At 43.2% G+C, this 15416-nt stretch overlaps 1 protein-coding gene across 5 annotated transcripts in view; it reads right to left on the bottom strand.

Moving 5' to 3' along the window:
• rxrba (retinoid x receptor, beta a) overlaps nt 1–12748 on the bottom strand; it is a 31191-nt gene extending 18443 nt beyond the window's left edge. For 2 of the 5 annotated variants that reach the window (XM_080787968.1, XM_080787971.1), the window contains exons 1-9: nt 12665–12748; nt 11653–11837; nt 9066–9301; nt 8683–8836; nt 6645–6824; nt 3659–3715; nt 2696–2856; nt 2208–2337; nt 1077–1209 (exon numbers count right to left, since the gene is read on the bottom strand). In XM_080787968.1, the coding sequence (XP_080644094.1) occupies nt 1077–1209; nt 2208–2337; nt 2696–2856; nt 3659–3715; nt 6645–6824; nt 8683–8836; nt 9066–9301; nt 11653–11668 (1067 nt within the window). In that variant the 5' untranslated portion in view covers nt 11669–11837; nt 12665–12748. Of the gene's footprint in view, nt 1–1076; nt 1210–2207; nt 2338–2695; nt 2857–3658; nt 3716–6644; nt 6825–8682; nt 8837–9065; nt 9302–11652; nt 11838–11960; nt 12087–12664 lie in introns of those variants that run through there. The other 3 variants (XM_080787970.1, XM_080787972.1, XM_080787969.1) reach the window with 2 other exon arrangements.
• Between the last annotated feature and the right edge of the window lie 2668 nt (nt 12749–15416).

Genomic DNA, 15416 nt, shown 5'->3' with positions numbered 1-15416 from the left:
AACCCCTTTTGGTGTTTTAAACATTATGTTATAATTTAGCTATTGAAAAAATAGAAGATCTACAAGCTCATAGCGTGCCACGAGCTTGTAGGTCTGCTATTTTTGAAAAATCATGAAAATATTTATTTCAGAAAACTGGAGGATTTAGAAGATTTTAATTCTTAATTATTTTAATTAATTTTGAGGTCAGGCCTAAATGGACCGCTAGGCCAGAGGGTGCCCCCTAATGTGACCCTGCAGACTAACACCAGTGTGGCTCTTGACTGGATTTAACATGGGAGTTACACCACGGACAGTTCATAGATAGAAAGCATAATATCAAGATACGCTACCATTATTTGGTGCATAAATAACATATCACTCATTGTGTATGTCACATATCGACATATGACATATCGCCCAGCACTACTAGAAACTAGAAATTTCTATAATACATTTTATGTGCAGGCAGGTTGTAAGTGTCTCTAGGGAAGGATAGCAAACTCCACAGATACAATGTTGTTTGTCAGAAATAGATGAAGAATTCCATTCCAAAACAAAATGTTCACACCTCAAACTGAAACCAGGTGTTTCTGGCGCTTTTTAACCACTTAAAACACTATATTGTTGCTGTCAGGCAAAAACCTCTTATCTCCATATTTTAACGTATTTTTTTGTAAATTAACGCTCCTCCTACCTGGTCATACTACAGCATCACTCAAAAGGTTTACACCCGACAGAGACAATATACTTCATTAACTTATTTTAAATATTTCTACACCGCTTCTCTTCGCTGAAAATAGCCAATCTACAAGCTCACGTGTCACAAGCTTATAGATCTGCAATAGATATAGATCTGCCTTTTATAACATTCCCAAAATAGGGAGGCTAAGGTATATGTGAATAAAAGGATGGTGGATCAATGTAGTTGGTTGACAAAGTGATAACCATCCAATAGATGGCCACCATGAACTTCAATTGAAGACAAACTTCTTCAGCATTTAGAATGGAACTCTTCATATTCAGCTTGTTCACATTTGTATACATACCGTGTGTATAAGGTGTAGGTGTGTGTGTGCTGTGTGCGTGTGCGTTACCTGTCGAAAATGGCGCCCACCCCTGCGCTGTGGGCACTGTTCCTGTGGACATGGAGACCTGTGGCCAACAGGATGCCATCTTTGACCGAGATGGAGCGATGCGAGAACGACGCGATCAGGAGCTCGTTCCAGCCTGGTGTTGGCACAACAAATCAATTTGAGTACCGGTAGTTCACCCGGAAAATGAACTTACTTTCTATCAATTACACTCCATCATGAAGCTTTGAATTTGTGGAGTTTCTTTTAACAGTAACTTGATGACCGGCGAAGTCTCTGGCAGAAGACTCGTCAAATAAAAAAATCCCCATGAATTCAAGGCTTCATGGGGTGTGTAATTGATAGAAAATAAGTAATTTTCTTTAATCCTGAGACTAGGGCTGTCATGTTTTACATGAAGATTAATTGTCACACAAATAATTCCGGTTTAATTGCATTTTTTGGCGTCGACCAATGGAACGTTATGAATACAATTTTAATTTTCGTTTGGCTTTTAGGCTTTGAAGTTGCTGTGACGAATAACCTAAATATACAAAGAAATTACATATTTAATAACTTTATACTTTCCAAAAAACATTAATAATGGAAATAGCCAATCTACAAGCTCACAATGTTGTGAGCTTGTGTTATTTTCGCAATTGTTTTTAAATGCATTACAATACACTTTTCAACATGGAAACAATTATGACGATTGTGCAACATAGTTGTGATTATCTCAAATAATTGCGATTAGGCGATTATGTAATAATTGTGACAGGCCTACCTAAGATGCGGCGAATACCTGACGGCGCTCTCGTTGACTGAGCATTTATAATTGGCTGGCAAAAGAGAATGTGACGTGGAGACTAGACCAGGGTTGCTCAAAGTGAGTGCTCAGAGTCACAATGCATCCCGTTGGGACACGTTGTGAGCTTGTAGATCAATTTTGGTGAATGTTCACCCCCGAAATAGGGATGCTGGGGTTCAAGTCATTTACATTCTGTCCTAATCTCTCAAGTTCACACCGTGACGTACTGTATCTTAAGGGGGAATTTGAAAATGTACCTATCGCAATATGACAAATGTAATGTGCCAATAGAGCAACAATGTAATTCTGGGGTGCCGTGGAGCAAAACATTTTTTAGTAAATCGTACCAGCACGTAGCAAGATGACCTGGTCGTCGAGGGCCAGTTCAGAGAAGTGGGGGATCCTCTTGGCCCATTCCACTAGGGTGAACAGCTGTTTGTCCGCTGCCTGGCAGATGTTGGTGACGGGGTCGTTGGGCTACAAAAGGAACACAGGCTCAAACAAGACCGCAAGGACCCTTTATTATTAAACACCTGCATTACTGAATTTACAAGTAGTCTACACAATTAGAGAATGTAGAAGGATTGTAATTTTGATCAATGTTTGCCTGTTATCTCTCCTAATGGTACCAACATCAATACAGCATGGAATTGTGGCCAAACTCTTATCCAATGACAACAAAGTCTCGGGTCTGAGAGGCTAAATGTCATCAAATGGTGTCTGTGGCTCAAATGCAGAATAAATAATGGGCCTCGATATGAAAATGGTTGAAAACCACTGCTCTAGATATATTAGAACTCTAGAGCTCTCTGGAGACGAGACTCCTGCTACTCACAGAGCTGCCCCCTGACGTGCCGTCGGCGTGCAACTCCGTCTTCTGCTCCACGGCCATCTCCGCCTCCAGGATCTTCTCCACCGGCATCTCCTCGTTCACTGCGCTGGTCGACTCCACCTCCGCCTCCCGCTCCTTGTTTCTCTGGCGCTCCTCCTGCACTGCTGCGGAGGGCGGACAGGAGGACGAGATGGAGAGAGAGAGAACAGGGACGAGCGATAGGAGTAGAAAAGGAGGTTGCCACACCCCCCCCCGGACGTAGGGAGTTTTGGAAATGATGGGAAGAAGGTACACAGAGGAGGTGCGGAAGGGGAGAAAGGAGTGATTGAGTGAAAGGCGAATAGATAAACGAGAAGCACAGAAGCGGGCAGAAAAGACGATGGAGGAAATGGGGGTGGGGGGGTGGATGCACAGCGGACATAGTGAGAGACAGAAGGATAAGGAACAGAGCCAAGGGACAGGAGGAAAGAAGAGAACAAGAGAGAGATAGACAAATACGTACATGTCCTGGTTAGTTCACACATCTCTCACACCACAGACTTACTTTCATTCAATCATTCAGCACCCAGTGGACCAAGACAAACATGCTAGGAGTTATACTGCATATTGCCATCCATCATATTACGGTAGCAATATGAGGATAATGGTTCTTCTGGGCAAAACTTCGTTCCACAGGGTTTGGCTTGGAAACGAGCTAGTTCCTGCTCATTTAATTTGCAAAAACAAAGTGCACTAATCCCTCCGTTATCCCTCCGATAGGCAAGTTATATATACTTTGCTGTGCATTATGTCACTCACTGGAAAAAGCCGAGCTACAAGTTCACATCGAATCATGTTGCAACGTGTCGTGAGCTTGTAGATCGCCTATGTTCAATGCACGACACCAGCACTCAAAGAAAGTATAAATCAGGGCTTAAAGTCCTTACACTCTCTCGCTCTCTCATACACACACACACACACACTCACAATCCCGCCCGCCCTCGTCTCCCTTCTCCTTACATCTCTGTCGCTCGTCCTGGACCACTGGAGAGAGGGGAGAGAGGTAGAGAGAGGTAGAGAGAGGGGGAGAGAGGTAGAGAGGGGGAGAGGGAGAACGAGAGGAAACAAAAAACAAAAGGAGAGAAGGGGAGAGAGGGATTAGTGTTTGCAAGGGTTACCCACCCCTCTCCCCCCTCGCACCTGGCATACCCTCCCGCCCTCCATCCCTCTCTTCAAACTTTCCCTCTTCTCTACATTCCTATTTTACTACTCTACCACCTTTTTCATCACACCATTCCTCTCCTCCTCCCTTGCCCCTTAAACTTAAGCCAAGGTTGACTTCGTAACCCCGTTCTCAGATTGTTTTCTACCTCGTCGTATGACAGTGTCATTGGTTCGAGAACCATGAGGCAATCTGATCTAAAGTACAAGCTCAACACGTTGCGTGCCGTCATGTCGACAGCTTGCCTTTTATTGATTTGATGTTTACCTATGATGACAGGTCCGCATTTGGGACACTAGGGTTAAGATTCCTCTGCTGCTCTCACTCTTATCTCCTTTCTATTTTGACTCATTCTCTCTGTCCCTTTAAGGTATGCAGTGTTGCAATATAAAATCACTTCACTGACAAATCAAATGCATTGGTTGAATATATGGTTTCATTACAAAAATCAACCTAGAAATATCCTAGAAACAGGCAAAACAAAACAATACGAATGGTAAAGAAACAAACATTTTCTTTTCATAATCATTCATCATTAGTAAGTAGACATCAACTGATAGTTTATTGTTTTATACGTCTGAGGGGGAGGATAGAGATGGACTTATGATGGTAATATGATGTTGATTGTTGACTAGTACTTTCCTAAGTGCATTGTTAATCCTGATTCATACTTTGTTGCAAGTTCACATTTACATGTTGAGAATGAGATACCCTCTCAACTTGTAAATGTGAACTCGTAGATCAGCTTTTTGCGCAATCAGTCAGGCATTACAGTGCATTGCATGACCTACGTAGCATTTTCCTCATGCATGACGTGTAGCCCTCAATGTCCCAGATTGTGACCGACATGCACAAACGCCTCCACCTAGTCTATCTCCCTCTCAGCCTAAGGGCCGATTCATACTCCTATTTTACCGCTGTAGTGCCGAAATGATTTCGGCTTGTCAGAAAATTTCAGTAGCACCGAAGAGCCGACTTTAGGACGGTACCCGCCCCCCCCCCCCCCCCCCCCCGAACCTCAAATGACGTCAAATTGTAGGCTCTACAGCGCCGGACCGACTTTTATTCGGCTCTAAAATAGGAGTATGAATCGGCCCTAACAGCCTGCTCACTGTTGAGTGAGTAGACAGGTGTGTGAGAGAGAGAGAGAAGCCACCTCAATGGATATATGGTGCCTAGGATTAGGATCCATTAGAAGTTTAATCATCACCGCTATTCGTGTAATTGTATAGCAGACATGAAGTTCCAAAAAGCACTGGGTCACTCAAATGATTAGCTCACACACAGTCACAATGAAACAATAACAAGCTTTGCGTAATAATGCTTTGATGGAAGCCTTGCTTCGAGCTCGTATAGAGAGGGTGCACAGTGAGGTTAACGAGGGGCTTTGGTACATTTTACGAGATAATCTCAGTCTGATCGATTTAAAATGGGACCAAGATTAAGATGCAGAGCTTGGGTGTTTGCCCAAATCTCTTCTTACTCAGACCATTAGATGGCTTAATGCTTCAGGTCAATTCCAATCAAATGTGACCACATACCACAAATGTGATACAGGCTAAGTCATGGCACAGTTGACAGTTTTAATAAACTACACTTTAGAACAGTGGATTTCAACCCTTTTCATATCAAGGTCCATGCTTTTTTCCACAATTCCATGCTGTATTGATGTTGGTACCATTAGGAGAAATAACAGGCTAATGAAACAGAGGAATTAAGGGAAGGCACAATTTGTGCTGGGAGAGTCTGAGAGCAAGAATGTCTGTCCTGTTGTCTTTGTTTTGTGTTCGTTTGTTTTTATAAGCCAAACTAGTGGGTCACACTGCACAACCAGTATGTCAATTTGAAGCTATGATTCCCTGCTTTCATATAACATGAAAATGAAATAAAATCAAATGACTTGGTCTCTGTCAGGTTCAAGTGTATCCATCTATCTTGTCCATAAGTGGTAAAGCAAGCCAAAGCAACTGCTCGAAATGTATTTGTAAATGGAACTTGTCCGATGTCAGCTTAATAGATCAATGCAAGGATTCTTCCAGTTTTCAGCCTCATGCTGTGTCAATATGCTGTGGGGGCCATCCAATAAACAACCCCACTGCCCCCCATGTCGCAATTGCAGCACAGAACTGAGGAAATGTAGCAGTACTCTGTAGTCCCAGACCCAACTAATAGAGACATATTCATGCTCTCATGCTAAAGCCTGTTTTCTTCCAGTAAGCCAACCACTCCAACACTCCACACCAGAAATCCGGCACGGTACACAACACCCAAGACAACATGGGAAATTGACGCATCGTAAGACTCGGTATGTGTTGGCTACATTTCTTCTGGCACAGATGTGTGACCGACTGTATCCTTAGTTAGTTGCTCACCAGTGTCGCACACAGATAATAGCAGAACTACAGGCTCAAATGCATGACACTATGCGCAACCAAGTCTAAATCAGGCCTGGTGATGGTGTAAACAAACAAACAAGAAAAAACATTTAATGGTGCTAATCAACAGTGCAGTCCAACAAGCACTGGGAACACCAGAAGGCTTTTAACTTTGTTGTTGCATACTGAAAGCATTTTATCTGTAATCAAGGAGCTTTCTTATATTGCTTCATCATGTCTCATATCATAGGGGGGGGGGGGGCTGGGGGCCTTAATGATATCAGCTTGGTGTAGCATTTGCCTCGAGGCCTGACTCAAGACTGGACACCTGAAACCTGTGACGTACAGTTACCGGTTCCATGATTCAGGGTCTCACCTTCCCTCTTCATGCCCATGGCAAGGCATTTCTGATAACGGCAGTACTGGCAGCGGTTCCTCTGCCTCTTGTCGACAAGACAGTCCTTGGCGTCACGGCAGGTATAGCTGAGGTCCTTGCGAACAGTCCGCTTGAAGAAGCCTTTGCAGCCTTCACAGCTGTACACGCCGTAGTGCTTACCTGGTGGGAGGAGAGGAAATAATGAGGAGCTGCTCTTGACTTCACTACGGTAGAATAAAAAAAAAGAATCAGACCTGTCTGAACTGAGTGGTGCTGTGCTGTACTGTACTTGTGCTGTATACTGTACTACAGTGTAGGCTACTGTACTGTACTGTACTGTACTGTACTGTACTGTACTGTACTGTACTGTACTGTACTGTACAAGCTCTCCTCAATGGCCTCTGTGAGACGCTGCGCAACAGTGCCATCCAGTGGTATTTTTTGGCAAGGTGTTTCAGCTTTCCGTGCTCAGACAAGTACCTGGACAGTGGACACGTGGACATACACACATAGCTACGCAATGGAGTGGCTGCACCACTCAAAAACAATCACACCCGTGTGTATGATTCTGTTGAGTCAATGTCAAACAGTCTAGTAAATAAAGGGACATATTTAGGGTGTGTTTTCCCATTAGGACAACACAATTATGTTAATTTAATTGATTGTATTGGCCTACTAGGCCTAGTATTTGCCACAGAACAATCTGAGGTCTTAATCCAAATTGTGGTTAATTAAATCCACAAGAATCACTTGGGAAAACCCATCAAAGTATTGCAGGGTAATCCATAGTCCTTCACTGGATGGAAGAAGCAGTGATTGCAATTGCGTTTTTAGGGTCACAGTGACCTACTTTTGTAGATGTAACCATATACGTGCATCTACATTGGCTCATCCTAGGCCTTCTGGTATACAACAAGATATGGTCCAACAAGACCTGAAACGGACACATGCATTCCCAAGGCATGATTCTAAACTACGTCCATCTATAGACAAAGACCGGCCCATGGTAACGCTCCGCCTGCCTGGCCTGCCTCTGGTCTTCATCAGGTCTCAGAGACCCCATACATTTTGCACAAAGTTCTTAATTCGTCACTGCCGTTTGATCTGCAGCACTGATTCATATAATTTGTATGTGTAGACTTGAAACATTATTGTACTGGAAAAAGGTCACTTTCCCTTCATCTTTATCCTTTTTAGTAAAATAGCATTAGTTTACTATAATTAGATTAATACACGATTATCAACACAAACACTTACACACCCAAATCATATTACAGCATACGTGTTCAATTATTCAATCAAACAAACGGCATAAACGATATTAAGTCTGCCTCTTCTACAAAAATGAAAGTTACAAGGCTGCATTCTGGAGCGTCATGCCGCCATCTGTCGTGCGTGCCAAGCTGTCATTCTCTGTCCCTTGTATTACACCGTACTTGTATAAGTTGTATTATTTCCCACCACAGAGTAACCTCGTGTCAGTGTCAACAGACTATCCACCATCCACCATAGCTATCCACCTCGGAGGTCTGGTAAGACGGGCAGTGTCGGTAGGCCAATCAGAGGCAGGCGGGGCGTTACCATGTCTATAGACAGACGTAGTTTAGAATCATGCGTTCCCAAGATGTAACCCAATAACAATTTAGGTCATCCCAGGCCTTACGGGATATACTGTATGAGGCACCTCTGGTTCAATAATCGGGTTGACCTGGCTTCGCGTCAAAGTGTACTTGAGCAAAAAAGTTGAGGATATACCTTGCCTATTTTCACTATTTAAAAATGTTTCTTCAAAATAGTAAAATTATTCCAAAATAGTTTAGGCATAAGGGATAAGGCAAAATCAGTATAACCCGTAACTGCTCCCAATGAGCAGGTTTGTGTACCTTGCATGGCTGCCTCCCTCGTCAGTGTGTGAAGTGCACTAAGAGATATGTGCATGTAATCTGTGTAGTTATACTAATTCAAAGTATGATACCGTTTGTTGTGAGGTTTGTGCAGTCGTGCAGTTGTGCAGTCGAGTGGTGTGCGTTGTTCTCACCAGATGATCTGTCTCCACAGATGGCGCAAAGGCGTTTCTGGGAGAGCATGGGCCCGGGACTGTGGGGCGACAGCTGCTTCAGGCCAAACGGAGGCTTCACGTCATCAGAGCTGCTCACTGCGTGAAGCCCCGACATGGACACTGTCGAGTTGATCTGAGGGAGAGGGACAGAGAAGATAAGAGTCTTCTCTTTTGTGATCCTTCTTGAGGTTTCTTCCTTTTCTTTTCCCTTCAAGTTTTTTTTCCATCATTGAGAGTGTTTCCTCAGCAGATTGAGAGTTCAAGGGTGTCGTTTTGTTTCCTTTGTGGGCCAACAAAGCCTTTTGAGACTGTGATGAGGGGCCACACAAATAAGTGTGACTTGACCTCCTTCCTGACCTTACCTGTGGGCTGCTTATGGGCCCGTAGCCGATGGAGGGTGTGCCGGGAAGGCAGGGCGAGCCGAGCGAGGAGCTGATGACAGAAAAGGGAGAGCCGATGCTGCTGATGGGACTGTTGACCGCTGCCGTGGTGATGGAGGGCAGGGAGGTGATGGGCGCTGCCGCTGAAGGCGCCAGGGGCGGGGAGCGCTGGCCAGAAGGAGGGGAGGAGACAGAGGAGCTGTCTGGGCTCCGAGAGTCTGGTGGTTTGGAAATATAAAAGAGAGGGTGAAGAGGCGAGAGAGGGGAAGAGAGAGAGTAGTGCGTAATTGTCACAAAAGTTGTTATAAAAGGGGACAGGAACCCCTATTGGTGTTTTTCCCTTCAAGACGGGAACCCCTCTTGGGGTTCTTGTTGCTAGGTACAGTACATTACAGTATAGAACATTTCTATAATTGTTGAATAAATATTTGAAGTTTATCATAAAACTTAGGTCAGGATTTAGTAGGCTTTTTTTTAGAATCGGCCTCAGTCCTATAACAAAAAATACATCGCATGGATGCACCTGGGACGTATCCTCAGTGATGTATCCTGAGGTTTCGGGTCTACCAACATCATACCCCTCACTCAGGGGACCCAGCCGGAGTTGATCAAGTCCTGACTTACGTCCCAGTAACTACCCTCGATCAGTCCAGTCAGAAAGACCAAGGCCACACAGGGAAAGACCAAGGCCACACAATCCGTTGCTCCGGAACTACTCTACCGGGATTGGGAGAACCAGATTCTGGCGCGTGGAAGGACTAGACTGTGGTACTCCTGTCCGGGCCCCTCCTACGTCTCACCATGTGTTGCACCAGACTCCCAGCACCAGGCACTTCATTCAGGAGCCCTAAATGGGTTAAGGCCTGTGGCCGATTCTACAAATGCCTTCTAAATGATTTTTTTTTTAAATAGCTGATGAATAAGTTTGCAGTATGGCACAAAGTGACGTGCTGTGAGCTTGTACATCTGCTATTTTTGAATAGCCAACGTCAGTCACAGATGAGATAAATGCTGGTGTGTAATCTTTTCTGGCCAATATATCAATATCATATCGATATTGTGAAATGAGACTAGACATCGCCTGGGATTTTAATATTATGGAAAAAGCAACATGCTCGGAACATGCTCAGAGGTTTGATGCCTATTTTCACATCAATTACTAGGGACACATTTCAATACCAGGTGTGCAAATGTGATGATAATATCTAAACATTCAGAGCCTGGCTCTTGACAGGTGTGTTTGTGTGAATGCACATTACAACCTCACATGCAATGTTGTGCATTCAAACATGATTGGCAGTGCCAATCAACCACAGCCTTTTGACTGCATGGCACTCAGGGCCATTTCCAATTCCAAAATGAGCACGAACGAGACGCAACAAGTCCTCCAATGTACACCCATGCATTAAATATGACTGATAAATAGCTGAGGTAGGCTTTGTCCACACACAATTTCGTAAAGTGCAAAGTTATCGTGTTACAAACAGAACTGAGTTCAACTGGCACTTGCTGATGGGACCGGGTGGCAGCCTGCCTGGCAGAGGAGGTGGAAATATAGACATTCAAGCCTATTGATTTATTACAGCTCATCGGCCTAAATCACAATGTGACACCAGTATGGACTGCTGAGGCAGCTGACAAATGCTGTGACATAGCATCAATGTGTTTCCCCCAGCCGAAACCTTTGTTATGCCCTGCGGCTGCTGCAGTCTTCCTGGAACTATTTCTGTCATCGTAATTTATATCTTGTCCTCCACGTGCTCACATCAATGTGCAAGGCTGTCATGCGATTATATCTCAATTTTTTAATGCAGTTTGCTATGGTCTGATACGGGACCCCCTCATTAATTTGTGTGTCTGTCGCCCGGGTTACGTCTAAACCCTAACAATTAACTTCACAAAAACTATGCCGAAACCTAACCTCAAATACTATGCCTAAAACTAACCTTAACCTCATGGAAATTATGCCTAAACCTAACCTCAAAAACCAGTCCAGTGTGTCCACCTGGGCGAACCACCAGGAAAAGAGATTCTCCCGGGTCTGGTATAAACACTACTGCAAAACCCTCAGTGATAAAGAAGGTATACATTTTTTTTTGTGACGCACCGATGTATCGGCCACAAAATCAGTATCAGCCGATATTTGCCGTTATGGGTCAATATCGGTATTGGCAAATAAAACTGACATTAACCGATGGCAGTAGCCAATATTTAGCTGTTTTTGAGCATATATTTTGCGTTGGTTATCTGCAGTCTACCAAGCTGTAGATTCTGAACATATTCCTTGTATTGAGATGTATTTGTTTCCCTGGCACAAAAGGGGGAAATAAAAACAACAAAAACTAAATAAACATATACGTATATCGGGATCCGTATCGGCCAAGAATTTCCATATCGGTGCATCTCTACATTTTTTTATACATAAGTATACAAATGTAACCAAATGAACCCTTTACTGGTACATAACCGTAATTTGGTACAAGTTTGTGTATTACTCTCCGGGAGTTAAATTAACAGAAACAACGTCAATGTCACACACAGACACAGCATAGTGTTGTTGTTGTCTCACCTCTACTGTCTCCCATGATGACAGACAGACACTGTCTGGGCTGGCGGGCAAGGCGCCGGGTCGGGACAGGGGCGGGTTGGTAGCGACACAGTCCGACGTGCTTCACTCCGTCAGCGGCCCGCTACCAAACTGTAGACCGCGGACTGCGGCCCGGGCCCCGAGGAGGTTGGGGACCAAAAATACAGCTGAAAAATGCCAACACAAGAGAGAGAGAATGGAGATCATGACAACGTCGCTTTAACGAAACAAAACGAAACGAAAATACCCGCATAACAAAAACATTCGTTTTATTTATTTAAATCCCTCACCTCCAGCGGTGTCATATAATAACGCCCGAGCCTGTCAATGTGTCTATAATGTGTATGCATATTATTTGTTTAATCAAACATGTCTTTACAGGGCATACGCCAGCTGATCAGCTGATCCCAGGCCTGCCGAGCCGAGCCTCGGCGGTATTGGCGCTGATCGTCCACCTTGTATCGATTACTGACTGACCCCCAGACAGTGTGAATAATAACAGTCAACACACACACACCGAAACGTCCCGTTCCAGGAGATAGGTGGAGCCCCCGCCGGCCCGGCCCCGACGAATGGCAACAAACCACCAGCCTTATTCTGGGCTGGCTAAAGAAACTTAGCATTCGGGCTAGCTCGTAAACTGTTTTACTTTCACTGCATTCGTGGCTTAAAATGCTGTCGCCACGCCGGCCGTGCATTTTTTTTATAAACACAATAAAGCGAGTGTCTCGTTGTAAAAGCGACACAACTCTAACTATACCAGTGCGCGCGTGTGTGTGTGTCGCAATCATGATATACAGTATGCTATGGGTACATTTAAACAAGTTACCTAGCTAATGCTAAAGCTAACGTAGCCACTGGCCAGACGCATTCGCCTGATAAGAACAAGTGTTTATTATTCCTGCATGATAATCTGATCGGTATCCAAGTACACGGAATAATAATAAAACAACATTGCATGCAGACAGACAAGACAAGACAGACGATTACTGACGTTTGTAATGGCACCGCTTCCTCGCATGAAATGATGTGGAGAGACTCAGACTTAGGCCCGGTGTGCGTGTGTGTGTGTGTGTGTGCGCGCGCGCGTGTGCTGTGCGTGCGTCTCTCTCACTCCCCCCACTTTGGCTCGCAGTCACCCTTCCCTCCCACCTTCTGACTGCCAGAATGGAATCGTGATTATGATGGTGTGTGGGTGATTTGACATTATATATTCTCTATCTAGTATAATGGAACATCAGACAGTGGCTGTGTAAGATATTGCAGGTTGTGTGTGTGTGTGTGTGTGTGTGTGTGTGTGTGTGTGTGTGTGTGTGTGTGTGTTGGTGCTGATGCTGCCTCAGGATGGTGGATGGTCCTGCTGTTGTTGCACCTCTCATGGCACTGATGTGTCAGTGACACAAGGGGTCGAGAGGTCAAGGCAAGTTCAGAGACTGCATTTCAAGTGCTCAGGGTTATTGACAGATAACGGTCAGACTATTGTGTAGATCTCTGTAGTAGGCCAATGTCTTTGTGGAGGGTGGCATGTTCATTGCATTTTGCAAGGATATTTGTTTGTTTGTTTATTTATATTGAATAATACTTTATTTGTAAAAAATGTGGTACAGCTAGTGGTACTGTACAGTCAAACATTAAGGCTAAAACAAGAATGACTGAATGCAACAAGCTCTTGTAGTGCCCGTTTTATTTTTGTATTACAAAATGAATAATTGGTCATGTCACGTGTATTCAATTCATCACCATAGTAAAAAATACAATAATTGATGTAATTAACAAATACAAAACACTGTCTATATGTACAAAGGACAAAAAGAAAGCAAAAAAAACAAAACAAAAAACGGCGGCAGTGAATCCTTTCTATGGGAAAATGCATTTATCTCTGGTCTCCTGATTTAGAAAGAAACCAGTGATTTGGTGATGGTGTCTGGGCATTCCATATTTTGGTGCCACCAAAATGTAGTAGTACGCTAAATCTTATCATGCCAAGGGTTTTTTTATCTGTTTTCTTTTTTTTCTTTTTTCTTTTTTTTACCATTAAATAGTAAATACAGAGAATAGCACACCATTATTAGCAGTCTACATTCGTTTATTTTATCCTGCTTGCAAAGTGTTATATAGTCATAGGCTTACTAATTACAATACAAAATACATAAATGATGTACAATATTCATTTTAGGTATTTACAGTTTAATAGACAATTTTATCGCCACATCGACATATGTGCAAGGCATGTATTAGAAGCGCGTGAATGGAGACACACTCTACCCTTTATTATAAGGATGCGCCGATATGTGTGTCTTTGTTAGCACAGTCTGGCAAAGAATTCCACAATTTACTGCATATATATATATACTGTATTTGAAGGTGCATTTGACAAGATAAAGAAAATAATTATATACAATTGGGGTATAGCAATATAATGATGTAGATAAAAAAAAAAAAAAAAACATGAGATCAGACCTACAACATTCTGAAGCCATTTAAAAGATAATATCTACGCTTGCTTTCTGAGCTTTATTCCTTCCAAATCCCTGATGGGAAAAGCCAGAATTTGGACAATTTCAATTTTGCTAATGTTATGGTACCCTCTAGGGGTACAAAATGGAATCACACAGACCAGTCATTAGTCCTACAACCTATCTCAAACCCTCACCCTAACCCTAACCTCCCACACCTAAACTTAACCTTAACCCTCTCCCAACCCTTAACGCACTCCTCACCAACCTTAATCCGGTCGTTTTAACGCACCCCTCACCAACCTTATGTCTAACCAATGACTAGTCTAAACTAAGTATGCACCCCGACAAGTGTGCTGCTTGGAGCTACGTTAGATGTAGATGATCCACCAGGCCTGCAGGTTTCCTTGCACCCAGGGCTGTGTCAGTGTTGGGTGACAATAATTAATGGCAGTAATTACAGGATTACTGCCTATAACTATTCTGTTATGTTACAGGATCAGGATTGCCTTCTGAAGTTCTGAGGAAGACACACAGACAGACAGGTACAAAAACATAATGTCCTTGCATGGCTGATATAAAAAGTAAAAACGTTCATGTGAATTGCCTAAAACACACAAATTGGTCTTGATAGCCAAATATGCATGATTATGTCATTGGACAGTGACTCTGGACTGGTCCATTTCATTCCAACAGTTTATTGAAACTATGGTTAAATATTGTGGGGAATTGTTGGGGTAAACCGCAAGCTAATGCAATGCATATTCTGTGGATTTCATGGAATTTGCATTAAATCATGGAAAATCGTATTTCAGATGTGTTATCCTGCACTGTCCCATGTGATGTTTAAAGATGATGTGATGAGTGCTGTGATTTTTGTACCTTTTCTGTTTTGTATGTGTCAACATTACTCTGGACAGTAGACACACAGGTGGCGTGGTTATAATATTCAAATATATGTCTTCCCTGTGTATTTTTGGTTTCTTCCTGAAAGCTGAAAGCCTTGGTCAAAAGGCCCAATCGAAATACACCACTTTAGTGACATCATAACCGACAATCATAACGGTTAGTTCTAACCCAGCTGTGGGGGCGAGGCTTAAGTTATGGGTGCATGGTGCTAAGGTGAAAACCGGGTATACTTAATAATAAACTGGCGTGTATGGCTACACAAAAACATAATCTTAACACTTTCTGTACACTTTTTTGAAAAACATCTTCCTCCTAGTATAATCACAGTATTTATTAGTATAATCATCAGTATTGTTCTGCAAGTGTCAACTTGTTGCAGTT

This window comes from Protomyctophum bolini, assembly GCF_963924005.1.
Source record: "Protomyctophum bolini genome assembly, chromosome: 17".
Lineage (NCBI taxonomy): Eukaryota > Metazoa > Chordata > Actinopteri > Myctophiformes > Myctophidae > Protomyctophum > Protomyctophum bolini.
The sequence above is the reverse complement of the archived record's forward strand: the minus strand, read 5'-3'. Positions and strand labels throughout refer to the sequence as shown.